The 16,483-nt window shown below is 47.2% G+C and overlaps 1 protein-coding gene across 1 annotated transcript in view; it reads right to left on the minus strand.

Annotated features, from left to right (window-relative positions):
* DOC2B (double C2 domain beta) overlaps positions 1–16,483 on the minus strand; it is a 137,787-nt gene that overhangs the window by 107,802 nt on the left and 13,502 nt on the right. Inside the window, 1 exon segment of the mRNA XM_032793091.1 lies at positions 2,492–2,571. Coding sequence (XP_032648982.1) covers positions 2,492–2,571 — 80 coding nt within the window.

The raw sequence follows: 16,483 nt of genomic DNA on the forward strand, positions 1-16,483 counted from the left end.
GGAGGCAAGCAGGAAATCATAGGCAACATTCTCCTCCACTCTACAGAGCAGCAATCAGCTGCAATACCGGAAAAACCTATCCTCTCTCGAGATGCTCTTTCTCTGCGGCCAGCTATTTGAAATGGCCCCCTGCTCTGGCATAGGCAGTTTAACTAATATGCTGACAATGTGCTGACCAATGGCAACCACTAAGAGGCCACATTCATCCCTACTGTGATTATAACTGAGCCCTAGTTTGCCTGCAGACACTAACCCCCAGGAGTTAAATGGAATGGAAGAGAGAAGGCGACACTTTCACTTAGCCCAGCCACCATCTTCGGTGGCATACCCCCAGCCAGCTTGTCACCATCATCTCTACTGGATTATTTATTGCACCGCTCTAGGCTCAGCTATCGTAGTCCTCTCACAAAACCTACTGCCCCAGGGAGCTGATCGCCTTCCTCATCGACTTCTGCAGGAACAGAATCAGGCCCTAAGTAGGCAGTTTCTGCTCCAAAATGAGCATAAAAACCTAATCGCTTCAATTACCCTGACAGCAAAGAAGCTGATGCAGAGTGCTTTGTAGCAATGATTAGCAGCATTTAACAGAGCCGTTTATAAACTGACAGCCGGTCAGAGCGTCAAGTAAATAATCATAATGTTGGGTTGGTTTCTATTTTTTTTTATTTTTTGGTATAAATAGTTCTAACCATCTCCTTGATGCGCTAGTTTAAAAAACATTAAAAGCGAGTGGCCATCAATCTCTCTCTGAAAATGCCACAGTGAGAACAACAAAGCCAGGGAGAGGAAGAGGGGAGCTGGGGAAGGGCTGTATGGGCTGATGGAAGTGATGACTGGAACAGCAGAGCCACCATTAGGACCCTTGGGTGGGAATTCTGAACCTGCAAAGACACCTGCCCTGATTACTGGGGCATGAGAACTACAGGGGTTTCACTGCAATGGAACTGAACCCATCTAGTGGCCTAATCACCACACCATCCCTGCTCTTGCTCCTATCTGTACACTGCCACTTCACAGCTTCTTGACACACCACAGGAAAAGCCAGGAGCCTAGGGGCCAGCTGATCTAAATGGGTCTCTCTCCGTGGATGTCAATTTACACCAGCTGAGAATCTGGCCCTGGTTGGGTGATGCTAATCAGGGCAATGTTGTTGTCAATACCTCATGGCCTAGCTACTCCAGTTGGCCATGAACTGGCTCAAGATTTGGGCGAAGAGCTTTTAGCTCAAGACACTCCATCATATGAGGGATTTTTTGAAAGAGGACAGGGGTTAGTTAGGATTGCGAAGGCAAATTCAGACTAAGAATGGGCCCCATGACTATGCCAACAACGCTTCCTACCTCTGAAAAGAGACAAATCAAAAGTTCAAGCAACCAGATTTGTTGTTCCAATAAGACACACTAGATCCCCTCTACCAGATGATCTCCACCTACTCCCCACTACTTCTGGATTGCACGTTCCCTGGGCTTGTCAGTTGCATAGCTTGTGTCTGCCATGGTGGGATCGTGGAAGCTGAATGCCACTCAACTCAACTGTGGTGCTGTACAGTATGGGAAGGGTCAATGAGCACCTACCCATGCACTGGGTTCTATGGGATATCTGGTCAAAGGCATCACATGTCCCAGGAGCAACCTGCGCATCAGCTTTCAGGATAGGCTGACCAGATAGCAAATGTGAAAAATCAGGACAGGGGCTGGGGGGTAATAAGAGCTTATATAAGGAAAAAACCCAAATATCAAGACTGTCCCTATAAAATCAGGACATCTGGTCACTCTAGTTCAGAAGTCCACTGATCTTCTGCTCTGCCAAGTCAGCACCACTGGGCACTTCACCACTTGTCAATGAGTCCTACCTCCTGAAGGTCTGAATCAGCAGAGGGCCAGTGGGGTGATTAACATCAGCAAATGCTATGGGATGAGAGTCAAACCCACAGATATCTTTCATAGAGCAGGGGGGGAAGGAAAGAAGGAACAGGAAAGAAAAGATATACAGGAGCATCAAAAACACAAACAGAAAGAGGAGGAGGGATCAGGAAAAGGAACGAGTTGAGATGAGGCTAGAAGAAAAGAGAGAGGGGAGTAAAGGAAAGCAAGATACAGAGACGGTGATAGATCAAGGCAAGGGATAGCTGCTCATCCTCCCTGCTCCTATCTCCCTTCAACTCGGATGTGAAACCCCTCAGTGCTGCCCTGGAGATTGGAGGGAGACCAGCCATCTAACCACCCACTCTCCCATGAATGCCACAGCATGCTCAGCGCCTGCACCACTCCCACATTTCATTTTAATTTTAGCAAATATTTCAGAAGAGAGAACCCAGAACTCCAGGGATTTAGCTGCAGCCCGTGCAATGGAAATTCACAGAGCATCACAGCCTATTGCTCATTACAGATCCGCGAGTCACTGTCTCCGTAACAGATAGGAGGCAGAGTAAAGGTCATTAGATCCATGCATATTTAATTCTAGCTGCTTGTAGACTAGGATTGAGACATACCTTGGCTTTAGTGATTGTGCAGTGGAGAGCATTGTTTTCTTGGTCGTACAGCAAACTGAAATCTAGTGTTCCCAGCGTAGCTGAAAAAGACAAAAGAGCCTTGTTAACTTGAGCTGCCCAGCAAATGCTGTTTTTACTCTCACTAAATGAGAATAAAGTAGAGGGCTGCTGGAGAAAGGGACCCAGGGAGGTGCAAAAGATTCTGTTACAAGCCTGGTGTGAAACAGCCTGCAAACTCAAGGCCTGATTGTCAGAGGTGCTGACCAATCCTAGCTGCCACTGAATCACCATGGGTGCTCAGCACTTTTGACAATCGGACCAGACACGTACAACTTCAAGGAGCAATTCACAAAACCCCCATTGGTTTCAATGGGACCAGACTGGACATTAGGACATGCAACACTAGAGAAACGGATGCTTTCAGCCACCCATGCCCAGGGCCATGGACATCCTCAGCTGGGTCTAGAAAATGGAGTTCCCGCTCTCATGAAGCAGGATCCCTTACAGGATGCTGGTCACCCCTGCTGGACTGGAAATAAGTCCCGACCCTTCTCTCCTGTAAAACTGTGTATTGTGGCACAAGTTCAACCCACGCCAAGTGGGCATAGGACCCCTCCGTCAGAATGGGAGCTCCACCCACCTGTGCCATGGCTGAATTTGGCTAACATAATGCAACTGCTAATTTTCCACCCATTTTATTCCCCTCACTCCTGGCACCCTTCAGCTCCTGCCACCCCAATCCTATTCCTCACTCCCCCCACAACAGCCTCCACCTCCCTCACCCCCACCTTGGCAGGCTCCAGCCACCCTGCAATCTCACTCCTTGGCAGGCTTCAGCTGCCACTCTCACCCCACCTTCCTCCCAGGCTCCAACAAGGAGCCAGCTCCACTGCCTCCCCCAATCCCACGTTCCCCCCAGCCACACACCCTCCAAGGGGAGGCTTCTGTGCAGGAGGCAAAGAGGAGAGGCACCCTGCTGGGATCCCCCCACCTTACTGCAGTGTAATGGGGAGAGGGGGCAGCTGCTGCTGAGCTCAGTGGCAGGGGGCAGCTCTGCCGTGCCCTGCTCAGAGCAAACAGGGTAACTGCTGCCTGCAGTCCACAGCCCCTTGCTTGACAAGCAGCTGAAGCAGGAACTGCAGACAAAGTCCCCCTAGCCACTGATTGCCAGACAACTCCCAGACCATGACACTCTTGCTGTTACCGTGAGTGCCGAGTGAGTGCCATGGGAACTGGCTCCAGCCCTTGACGGGACACCAGATGCACTTTCAATTTAGGTCAAGGTGCCTGGCTATTACAATGCAGGGCTGCTAGTGAACACGCAATACAACAAGGAACCATCATTCCCGACTCAGTGGGCTAGCAAGAACACCCTTCCACCTCAGAGAAAAAGATGTGTTTTACCATTGCACCACAAGGGCTGGCAGTTTGCAACTGACCAACAGCTATGGGACTTTGCTTGCCTTGTTTGGCCCCAAGCATTCCTTGCCGCTGGGAAAATGGGAGACCAGCTGATAAAACCACAGAGCTGTCATTTGCAATCGCTCAGAATAATGAGTGAAACCCAGAATAACCTTGGCTGCACAGTGGCTTCAACAGTCGGTGTAGCAGATGGATGCAAACTAACACTCATGACAGCGACTGCCTTTGGGGTTGCCCGATCCTGCTCTCACTTCCCCCTCCCCTTGCAATCTTGCTGGCCTCATCTACTCCAACGAACACGTTCTCACGAGCCATCTCCTAACACTGCTCTTTTTCCAGCTGGGTTTGCCATCGCTGGGGCCCATGAAAAGAAAATCACTAAGGTTTGTCTACACTGCGTCTGGGAACAGGACGCCCAGCCAGGGCCATAGACTTGTGCTAGCAGGGCTCCCACTAGCATGCTAAAAATAGCTAAGCAGACATTGCAGCTCGTCTCCCCAGGCTTGGCTCCAGCCCAGGCTCCGGCCCAAGCCACAACTTCTACACAGCCATTTTTAGCATGTAACGCAAGCCCTGCCATCACAAGTCTGTAGATCCGAGCCAGAAGGCTTGCTCCCAGACACAGTGCAGACATACCCTCAGGGATCAGGCCTGCACACGGGGCCTTAGCTGCATTAAGGGTGCTGTTTCCTTGACCACTGATCCCTATTTTATCAACCACAAGTGGCATTAGGAACCAGCAAGGGCAGCAATGTCCAGCAGTGCTGATAAACGGACAATCTCCTGGCTTCTCAGTCATGCAATCCAAAGCCTTCTCCTTCTATAAGGTACTAGTGGGGCAGAGCAGGTCCGAGATCTCCCCATCTTTAGGGAGAGGCTCTGTTCCAGACCTGTCTCTAGATAGCACTGATTGAGCAGCTTCCATGTGTCGAGGTTTGCAGGATGTGGCTCTTGGATCACCGATTACTGGCTCCCAAGGGCAACAATAACTACAGGTGATAGGTAAAATCCAGAACAGGTATGAGCAGCTGCAGCTCCAGGGACTTCAGTAAGGCTCTTTAGTGCGGCCAAGCAGCTCTCAGCACAAGTCCATGTATGCCTGGACCCGTGTGTGTATATAAGCTAAACCCCCCTTTGCACATCCCCCTTCCCCCAGACCTGAGGCCACCTGAGAGCTGGGCCAGTTTCCAGTGTAAATTAAAGAAGTCAACAGGTAACCACGTTGCTTATAGCCCTAAGAAGCTGTTCTGACAGCCAGGGATAGCCAGAGGATAAGGATGCCCTGGCCTCACCCCCTTTTCCCAGCCTCCCTGTGCCAGTGGAAGGGAGGGAGGGCCCTAAGGGTAGATATGGTGGCTTCACACCACCCGAGGATTCCCAGAGGCAGGGGCAACCTGTAGCCAATCCTCTGGGGTTAAGGCCGCTCACGCACACCAGCCCCAGTGTAGTCCTAGTGTGCAGAGGAGGGCTCACATCTGAATGAAGCCAGACATCTGGGAAAGCTGTCCTGCACACAGGGGTAACACTGCTGGGCATTTCTGTGCCGCCGTGCTCCCAGGTTCCAACCCAAACACCACGGTTCCAAGTTTAATTCTGCAGACCCAAGAGGTTTCGATAAGCATCCAAGAGTCAGAGCTCAGCACAGCCAAAGCTCTCCAAGGTTTCCCAAACGCTCTGTGCTCTGTTTCATCCAGTCCAACCTAATCTCCTCTATCAGTCTAGTTATCTAAGAACCCCTTCTGCTCCCATCACCCGAGTCTAGTTTCTGAGGTTTGTCATGGGGAAAGATGTCCCACAGCTTTCTGGGAAGTAAATGGTTAATTATGGTACAGTGAGTGGGGGGTAATTTTCTCCCCAAATCTGTTCAGTGAAAGTTTTGTTCCACAAAACCCAGACTGGAATTCCTGGGATCTGGATGTCTTTTATCCACGTCTCCAGGCTGGGAGGATTTGGATAAATGACTACCTCAGGGTGAGTTTTCAGAGTGCTCCTGCCATACAAACCTCCCAGGCACATGCTCTCCAGCCCTAGGGACAGCATGAGATGCACATGAATCTCTGGACCCTTCTGGTCTCTGTGTGGCTCCTCCTGGCCTGTCTCCCCCAAACCAAGTCTCTTTCAGGCCCTCCCCTCAGACCACGATTTATAAATTCAAAACACCCAACACAACTATCCCCAGACCCCCACAAGCTACAGGGGCTCAGAGACCTTGCCCTGTGCACCCCTATCTGCTCCAGCGCCAGCCACAGAAGCAAACCTCCCTCCAGCAGCTCCCCCTTCACCTGAGTTCTTTCAGTCCTTTATAGGGATCACCAAACCCAGGGGTGGGCAATAATTTTCGCAGGGGGACCAATCCACGAATTGGGGTAAGTCGGCACGAGCCGCACATTTCTACTATATAAATGGAGGGGGTGCAGGGGCTGGGAGGGAGTTGGGGTGCAGGAGGGGGTTCTGACCTGGCACTGAGATATTAAATGACTTGTCCCAGGTTGCACAGTGAGCCTGTGTCAGAGCTGGGATTACAACTCAAGTCTCCCAGTTCTGACTCCCAGGCTCATGCTGTAAATGCTAGACCATGTTGCCACCTTCTACAACTCAGCCTAACAGCACCACGCATCCACTCGTCTCCCCAAGAGGAAACAATGTTCAAAGCACAGTACCACCCAATAAATAGCACCACGAGGTCCCATAATGAGTGTCTCTCAGATCAGACTCAATTCATTTACAAAGATATTTTTCCTAACTGTCCGCCCCATCCGGAGTTTAGAGACTCGTGTTAAAGAGCTTGCGACTGCCTTACCAGCTAAGGAGCGGGTTTTCCAGACAGCAGCACCAAGCATGTTCTGCTGCAGGGGTTGCACTCTCTTTGGGATATCAGTGAAAAGACCTTAATTGACTTCAAGCGGCTTTGGATTGGGCCTTAGCTGAACGCAGGGAAAAGATTAAAAACAAGGGGGAACTGACTATGCTAAAACCAGTTACATTTAGCAAAACAATCGGAGGAAAGCGTTTGAACAGCAGCATTAATAATGATGAGATGGGGAAAATGATGAATAGGCTTTAATGGGAACCGAATAACGTCCTGTGTTGTTGTTGTTTTTAAACTCTGACTCTGTGTGGTGCCTTGGTTTGGAGCCCAGGCGGGTCTGAGGGCACAAAGGAAATCAGCGTTCCATTCAGAGCTCCAGCCGGATGAGCAGGAGGATGCCATCCGGATTTCAGCACCTGTGGAAATTGTAGAGGGTGTTTGCCTCGGTATTATTTACATCGCTGCTCCTTTAAAACGAGTCAGAGCCAGATGGGCTGGCTTAGCGGCACTGCTCCGTAGTCCCACATGGGAGATGCAGGTTTGATCCCCCACGCTGGCTGCTCACAGCCTGCTTTTCAGGGGAACAGCCTGTAATCCTTGAGAGAGCACCGTGGGCTGTTTACATAGGGTCACCCAGATGGTTGTTTACGTAGGGCCAGCAGTTTTGTCTGCCTCTCGTTCATTCTCTTTGGAAACATTTGCATTCTCGTGCCCTTTTTCAGGCAGGTTGTAGGCTTCATACCCTACAGCTACCAACATGGATGCTGACCCATCCCTGTCTCTGTTTCTTTACTTGACCGTCATGTCAACGTCATCAGCAAATATAAAATTTCTTGGGCCCAGTTCTCTGCTGGCTGATGTGAGGTGATGTAGCTCCATTGGTTTCAGTTTACACCAGCAAAGAATTTGGTCCCAAATTCTTTTAAAGAAGTCTATCCAGTGTCACCCCACACTCCTGACTCTCACACTAAGATGGAAAGTCTACTTCTCTCCGCACCTTGTGTGCCAAGTACGAGGCTCCACATGGAGGCTTTTTCCCCACAACTGCTGCTAAGTTTCATGTACATCCTACCTGGATGCCAGCATCTTTTACTCCTATCTCATGCAACTGGGGCAAGGTGAAGTGGGAGCTTGCGTGTAGTTCAGCTTGCTGAAACAGAAGAACTGAGAGCAATTAGTGCAACAAAGTAATTGTACGTGCACACTGCACAACCACTGCCCCCTTGATACAGTTCACTGCCTGCCACTGAGCCTAAGAACTGTTCAGGTGCAACAGTCATTACAGCTTACGGTGCCCACAAAGCCATCCCAGAGTCACTAACATTGAAATGCAACCACCTCTGGGGTGAAGGGGGGGTCTTGACTGAAAGGACCTCACTCTGCAAGGTCCCCTCAGAAGGCCATACACACTGTTTGCCGAGTGCTCACTTCATCTCTCATGGAAAGATGAAAGGCTGAGCCAGCACTGCTGGAGTCTGAGCTTGTGTCTCCACAGAATTCCAGCTAACCTGATAGCCTCATCGATTTCAAAGCCACAAGTATCTTTACGACTATCTAGACTGCAGAACACAAGCTAAAGAATTTCACACAGCGCATCCGTCTGCTGCATGCAACAGATGCAGCTACTGAATAAGCCACACACTCTCCTGGGGAGCCAGGATTACAGTCCAGCTTCTTCTGTTCCAAACACACAAGTCTCTACCCCTTAAGCTAGAGAAGACTGCCACAGATTTGGCTCACTAGCCTGCCCCATCCCTGCCACACACCTGGTAACGATACATCCCTGGCTGTTATTTTAAAGCATAACCTGCACTGTATGACAACGAATACCTTTTCCCTTTCCAAGGATGCTCTGTCTACCATGTTGGAGCCCCGAATACCCTGCCCCAACTCCATTACCCCCGATTTACATCCTCTGGAGGAGGAGGTGACCCACACTGCGGCTATAGGCACCATTCCCTTGGATAAATGAAGAGTGGAGAATACCATCAATACTCCCTCTGAATCGTCAGAGGGATACAATACAGATGAGAGATTAGAAACAGAGAGAGAGAGATGGCTGCTGAGCCAGGAGAGAGGAATTCGTTCCTGCTCTTAGTATTATACCTTTTGTCCTGAAGGAAGCAAACAGCGCATGGCCCTGCCGTAGCGTCATTTGCTATTGCAGGTTTTAATGGCTCCAGATGCAGAATAATTAGCACTGCTGTGAATGCCACTCAGTGCAGTGGTTGTTCTTAATAGGACAGAGGCAGGTGCACTGTGGCCAGCAGTGTCCATTCCCTCAGGCTGAAATGTGCCGCTCTTGGTCTTAAACATACACCTGCTGCCAGGAATCTTTGCAACACCACGAGGCTCCAAGCAAACAGAGCTCCAATAAATAATCTGTAGTCAGGAGGAGTCTGGCATTTCCCCACATGAGAGGCAAGCAACCTATTAAAATGGACTTGAAATTCCGCCGAACCACTCTGTTAAGAGAATCAAACTGACTATTTTCCATCTTGGTAAGAGTTAAAGGATGCTCTGCACCAGAGACCGTGCCTTGAAATATCATCCTGTCCATTCATTGTCCATGTATGTAGAATCAGATCTGTTCCTACATACATATGCTGGAAATAACTCCGCAGTAGGCTGAAATAACTGCTCCACACACCTGCTGTAATTTCCATCATTCCTGGCATAAACAGAATGCACATTTGTATATTAAACCCTCTGGCCAAATGATCCACCAATGGGCGCTATTCTCACATCCTGCTGGGCCCCAATTTAAAACTAAACTTGAAAAAGATATAAATATTTTTGGGCTTAAATAAATAAAAACATAATATATTTTAAACAAATCAACATTCACCTGCAGTACCTGCAACCAAGACACTGCAGCACCAGTAAAGTGCATAAGAACATGAAAGTAAAGCTGACAGGAAACCAAAGTGACAATGTCTGGCCCAGTTTCACGGTCCCAGATGAGCAGAATGCAAAAAACAGCAAACAAACAGCATGACTGGTGAAAAGCAAATTGGATTTTTAAATTCCTTTCTCTTTGGATGATCTGATGGATTGTCACTAGCCTAGAGCTGGACATTTGTCCTTTACAATACGTATAGAACATGCAGTAATGGGCTTAATCTGCTGCAGGGGAAATTAAAATTAGATATTAGGAAAAAAGCTTTCTGACTCTAAGGACAGACGCACTGGAACAGGCTTCCAAGGGAGGTTGAGGAATCCCCATTATAGGAGGCTTTTAAGAACAGGTTATACACATTGTCAGGAATGGTCTAGGTTTACTTGGTCTTGCTCAGGGCAGAGGCTGGATTAGGTGACGGTCCCTTCCAGTTCTATATTTCTAGGATTCTGTGGTTATCCTAAGGTGTCCCTTTAAAATAGTCCTTCAGAGCACTCAGAACCATCTCTCCTACTCCAGCCAAATGAAGCCCTGAATTCTAGCACTTTCATTCATCCCCCAACAATATTTTCGAAAGTACAGCAGAGCCTGCCAGCAGTCCCTCAAATTCAATAAAGTTTCTTTCAGGTCACAAGTTCAAAGGGACATGAACTCACACAGGCACGTTTTGTTCATGCATTGCACACACACATCTACTCTGTCAAACTCCACCCTCTGATCTAACACCACACCCAATCAACAAATTGAATTCCACAGGTGTATCCCGGTAACAGCACCCTCCTCAACATCACACATAGGTTTCAAATAATGGAAAGAATCGAAACTAACATGCAAAGCATTTTCAAAAAAATTACAAGATTCAGTGACTGAAAGAAGTTAGACAAGTTCAGGCTAGAAATGAGGCACACATTATTAAGTGAGGGTAATTAACCATTGGAGAGCGATTAAATTAGGGGGGGTGTGGATTCTCCATCACTTGAAGTCTTTAAACCAAAATCAGATGTCTTTCTAAAAGACTAGCCTTGTCTGGGCTACTTTGCATTGGAAAATGGCAGCTATATGTCTCAGTTCGCTGCTGGGGTGCCTGTTTACCATGGAGGATTCAGCTAATTATAGCCACCCTCAATTGCAGAATAATTAGCGTGCTTCCAAACCCATTTTTATTCCAGAACAGAGTACCCAAGCAGGGAGTTTCTCTAGAATTGTTACTGCAAAATAGCCCTAAATCAGTATAATGTACACCAGAGAGCTTGAAGAAGATGCAGGTTAAAGCAGGATGAGGGCTAAATTACATCACCTTGCACACTATTTCTGAATTTGGCCCATAGAGTCTAGTTATTATCCAGAGAGTTTAACTTCTCCATATCATACATTGCCACACTGCCAACTACAGGTGGCTGCATTTCAGGAGCAGGTAAGTGATCTATGCATATAGTTTGTAAAGCACATTGGGATCCTGGAGATGAGGAGTTATAGAAACATAAGATCATTATTATTCAGATGCCAGAAAACAGTGGGCTCCATCCAAATCTTGCACAGCCCTCCAAGCTGTGGCTGTAATTAATTGACTCCTCCATGACAAACTGGCATCCCAGCATTAGATTGAGACACACAGCTCCCATTTTCCAATGCCAACTATCCCAGCTGCTAAAGACAAGTCAGTGAACTTGACAAGTCTGCAGTTCACCATAGGTGTTGAAGAAATCTCCCAGAATTGGAGTTTGCTTATTTCCATGTTTGCTGAGAAGACCCCTTAATCATTTATTTGCTGAGATCCCTGAATTCTGATTGTCCTGAGCTCAGCTAGAAGAGTTTAATTTCATGAGGGGAACTTTTAACCCGATGGATTCTGTGATCTAAAAAACAAATTACAGGCTTGGTTTGAAACCTGATTTTGGCCAGGAAATGAACCAATCATCCTCCCAGAACGACTCTTCGCCCTCAGGTGCTGCCGGAGCACAGAAATCCTAATTCCAGCAAGACAGATAAAATTTAAAGGAACCAAAACACTGAAGCAGATGCTCATATGTTTCTGTGTTTCTTTTAATAAATAACTGAAACGCACTGAGAACTGCAGCCTCTCTCTTTGGTGGAAGAATCTGGCTTCCTCTTTATCATGACTAATGAGATCAGCACTTACTGCAGAGTGGGGACTGAAACTTTTGTTTGCATCCATTCAGCACTACTGTTCCATAAAGTTTGTCAGTAGACAAGTTGCAGTCTACACCCTATAGCCCCTTTGCACCATTCAGTTAGTTCTAAGAGGAGGCATCATGACCTCGCGGACAGAGCACTGGACTGGGAATCAGAGACTTGGGTTCTATTCTGCTCTGTCGCTGGTCTCCTGGGAGACCTTGGGCAAGTCTCTCAGTTTCCCCCTCTGTAAAATGGGGCTAATAATACTAGCCTCTTTTGTAACGGGCTCTGAGGGCTACAGATGAAAAGCTGGGTGAAGACAAGAGATCAGTATTATTATGTTACTAATGTGCTTGGCCTTAAAAATCAAACTCTTATGTGTTGATTGATAATAGGATAGGGAACCTTTTACCTCAAGGCTGGTCAGAGGTCTCAGCACAGTTCCTGGGAGGCAGTTGTCCGTGTTGGCATCTTTGTTACAGGTCAAACTGGCCTGCAGATCATCCTCAGACTCCGAACCTTTTAGGGCCTGATCTAGCTCTCGCTGGAGTCACTGGGGGTGTTTCCATTGACTTTAGTGGCTTTAAGACTTCCTCATTGATAACAATGACCATGTCAGAGCACAGGTGACAAGCTAAAAACAGCTCTTGCTCTAGAAATGTTATCATTCAGATTGAACAGCTGTTAGAGGCCTCAGCTGAGAGCTGCATCCCATTGGGCTGCCCAGACACCCAGGAAGTGCTTACAGTCTACATGGACAAGCCAGGCTAAGAGTGGGAGAGGAAACAGCAGCACAGAGAGCTGAAGTGACATGCCCGAGAATGCAGCAGGTGAGTGGTGGAACTGGGAATAGAACCTAGGTCTCCTCTCTGCCAACCTAATATGCCACCCACTGAGATACACTAGTTCTCTGCCTTCTGTGAGAATCATTCATCCCAACAGATCCAGCTCACCTGTTCCACCTAATGTATTTAAGCATTCACTAGATACCAGTATCTTATTAGCACCAGCTGTCTGTCTGTGTGTTCCTTCCCATCCATACCCAAATTCTCTCGCTGGGCTTCCCTGATATCAGGTGCTCGATCAGTTGGTTCCTCTGGGGTTCCCATAGCCCTTCCCACTGACTGCAAAGCTTCCTTTACCCAGCTACTCAAAGTCAAAGGTCTGCAGCAGTCCACACAGCCAGCCCCACTTACCAGAACTCTCATGTATACGGCATCGTCTTTGTTGGGGGTCGGGGGGGAGAAGAAAGGACCCACCACAGAGAAGTCCCTGGAAGGTTAATTAAAGATAGTTATCCTGTTTCACTGGCTGAGGCTATAGCTCTGTCTGGTGACATCCAGTTGTATTTGTTTCGGGCTCTTAACAGATGAGCGCAAATGCATTATCATCTTGTCTCACATGTCAAGACACAAAGAGCTAGTATACCCACAGGAAATTACTGAATTTTATACGCCTGACCCCAAAACATTTTGGTATAATTAATTTAAAGGATCCTCCACGAAGCATGTGTTTAGTCTTTGGATGGCTATTTTCCCCTTTTTACTGGGGATTCTATGACGGCAACATAGACGGCACAAAGGCTGGAATAACACAGCAGTTTTCATTTACAGAGGGGCTGAGACTGGAGCACAGCCCCCACATTTTGGGAGTGCAGAGAGGCAATAGTCAAACTCCCCTCCCTAGGTCATAACTTGATGCTAAAGATCCAGACCCTCCCCCACAGATGCAGACCATTCCCCTGAAAGGATATGAGTGTCCAGCTCTAAAAGGTGCGCATGAGAAGGACTCTGTGAAAGACCCCTTAATGCCTTCACCCTCAGCAGCCCACCTGGGAGAAAATTATAATGGTATATCTCTGTGGGCTTGCCTACACTACTGCACGGTGTCAATCTAAGATATGCAATTCCAGCTACTTGTCTTCACTGCGGTAAGTCAACAGCTGACACTCTCCCATCGACTCCACTTACGTTTCTCGTTCTGGTGGAGTACAGGAGTTGACAGAAGAGCGCCTATAGTAGATGCGATAAATCAACCCCCCGCTGGATCGATCACTGCCCACCAATCTGGCAGGTAGTGTAGACAAGCCCTGAGAAAAGGACTTTATAATGGACAAGATGACAGTTCTTGTAATTATATGTTTACTTGCAGTATATTATTTAACCTCTAGAGGTCTCTGTGTCCTGTACAGAGTTACAAGCAGGGTGTGGTCCCTGGTAAACAAAGGAGAAAAAGCTGGAACTCAAGTTATGTGGGTATCTGTTTGTTTGTGTCTGTAGCTGTTTTCTTTAATAAATACCTGCTGTTTCAGAAAACATGTGGATTCCATATATCATGACATGGTGCCAGAAGTAAACCTGTGAAAGACTGAGTGTTCTTGATTACAAACAAGATGCCTAAATTTGTTGAGCTGGAGTGTCTAAACTTTACCAGACTCACAGAATGGCCGGAATGGAAGCAGCATGACACATGCTTTCAGGTGACCACCAAGCTCAGAAGAGAGAAAGGTGGCTCCCCCGTGAGCTCTCTCATTTATACATTGTGTAGAGAAGCTGAGTACGTTTTCAGCACTTATGTGCTTGAGGAGCAAACACAGCTGAGGGACTGGGAGACGGTCCTTAAGAAGTCTGGTGGTTGCTTTGTCAGCTGAAACATACTGTCATCCAGGAAAGGACTTGCTTTCACCAGTGCAGTATAGAGCCCGGAGAACCAGCCAAAGCATTTGTTAGAAGTCTAGTAGGAGTTAGAGGAAGACTGGGAATTTGAGGCCAGTAAAAGTGAGCACATCTGGGACAAAGTCATAGCTGGCATTTCTGATAAGGACTCAGAAGATGGCATCAAATTTAGATCTCATGCGAGAGAATACAACTGAGATGCCTCTACACTCAAACTATTCAAAGCCAACAGATGGCAAATGCACTTGAGAGAGTCACTTATAAATATTCCCAATCCAGCAATGGGAGCAGCTGGTGCAAACGTTCACAGCCGAAATACCTACACCACACACAAGCAGCAGGCAATGCACAACGTGCACTCAACCTCAGTACTTCCACCCCTTTTTTTCCAGTCACCTTTAAGTGATGGGCCCTCATATATCAGACCTGCAGCAGGATTCCTCTATTTCCGGAGGACAGAATTAGAGTCCAAAGCCTATCAACTCTAATGGAAAAACTCCCAATGGCTATGTAGACTTTGACTGATGCTGTTAGTGAAGCTAAGCAGAATTCTTGCTTGCTTTGTTAATTTTTCCCCGATTCTTACCAAACTTCACATTTGAGATGAAAACAAGGATGGTGCTTTTAATTTGAGAAGCAAGTTTCTCAAAGATGAAAGGACAGCAATTAGACCAGAAACACTGCTTACTAGACACATTTTTTAAAATTCTGGGCTATTCCTGGCACTGACCTTTAAACATACAGACCTCAAATAAAAAATTAAAATAAAACAAAACAGGCCTCCGTAAGGAATTATAAAACTGCTACTTAGAAATCTCAAGACAATAGCCAGGATACATTATTATATTATAATTCTGCTTCTATGATAAAATTACCATTAGGAGACCTGAACTCATTAGCAGGTTTTGACCCTTCTTCCATCTATGAACTATAGGAAAGATTGATGGGAAGGTGCTAGCCAAGTCTGGCATTTAACACAAGATTTAAAAGGGAAATAAATCTGCTGTGTACAGGAACATGGTCTCTTTTACTGCCAGTCGTTGGACGTTAGGATTAATTCAACAGGCCACACAATTATTACAGGGTAGAATAAAATGCTGATGGATCTCAGAACCTGGCCTTGAGATTCCTCTCATCTGTTTTGGAACCAACCAGCCAATGAGGTGTCAGGGAGCGGCAGCTTATATGGCTATTATTGGCAAAGTCCAGAGAAACTGTTTATTGCTGGCATTTCCTATCTGCACGCTGGGTGACTGAGAGGCTGAGGCGGGCGGTTTCTATTTATACCCTCTGAATGAACAGGCAAATTCAACAATAAATCTCTATTTGTCTCCCAAGCTATTAGGGCCTCAGTTTACAAGGGATGACAGGATGCATGAGCTCTTTCAAACAGCTTGCACTGGGCCAACTGGTCAGAAGGGTGCAAGGGCACTGGAATATTGCCAGAATCAATTCAAGCTAGAGATTGCCACAGAATTCAGATCTGGATCTTGAGCATCCCAAGGGAAAGGGGCAAAGGTTCTGACCCACCTCAGTCTAGACATTAAACAGGCCCTCTACTATCTTGGGACCAAAATGCCTCCCTTGCAATATAAATCAGGTTTCCTCTTGTTATATAATGCCAAAGAAGAGCTCAGTGCAGCACAAAAGCTTGTCTTTTTCACCAACAGAAGCTGGTCCAATAAAAGATATTCCCTCACCCACCACCTTGTGTCTCCAGTACCCTGGGACCAATACGGCGACAACAACAATGCAAACAAAATGTTTTACATGCTCAACTGGCAGCATCGTGGTTAAACCTTCTCTAGGATAAACAGCTGCTAACCAGGCACCGCATAGGGCAGAACTGATCGGCTAACCCTGGCCATCCAGCTGGACATGGATAGGCATCATGCTGGGTTTAGTTCTGAGTATCTCATTACCAGAGAGACAATGGAGTTCAAAGAAGAGCAAATGAAACAATTAAAGGGCTACAGGGCTTGACTGCCTAAGAAAGATGGAAAGAACTTGCATAGGTGTAACTTGGCTTAAGCAGCAACCAGCAGGAGGAT

The sequence above is a fragment of the Chelonoidis abingdonii genome, chromosome 20 (genome assembly GCF_003597395.2).
Source record: "Chelonoidis abingdonii isolate Lonesome George chromosome 20, CheloAbing_2.0, whole genome shotgun sequence".
In the NCBI taxonomy this organism is placed as follows: Eukaryota; Metazoa; Chordata; order Testudines; family Testudinidae; genus Chelonoidis; species Chelonoidis abingdonii.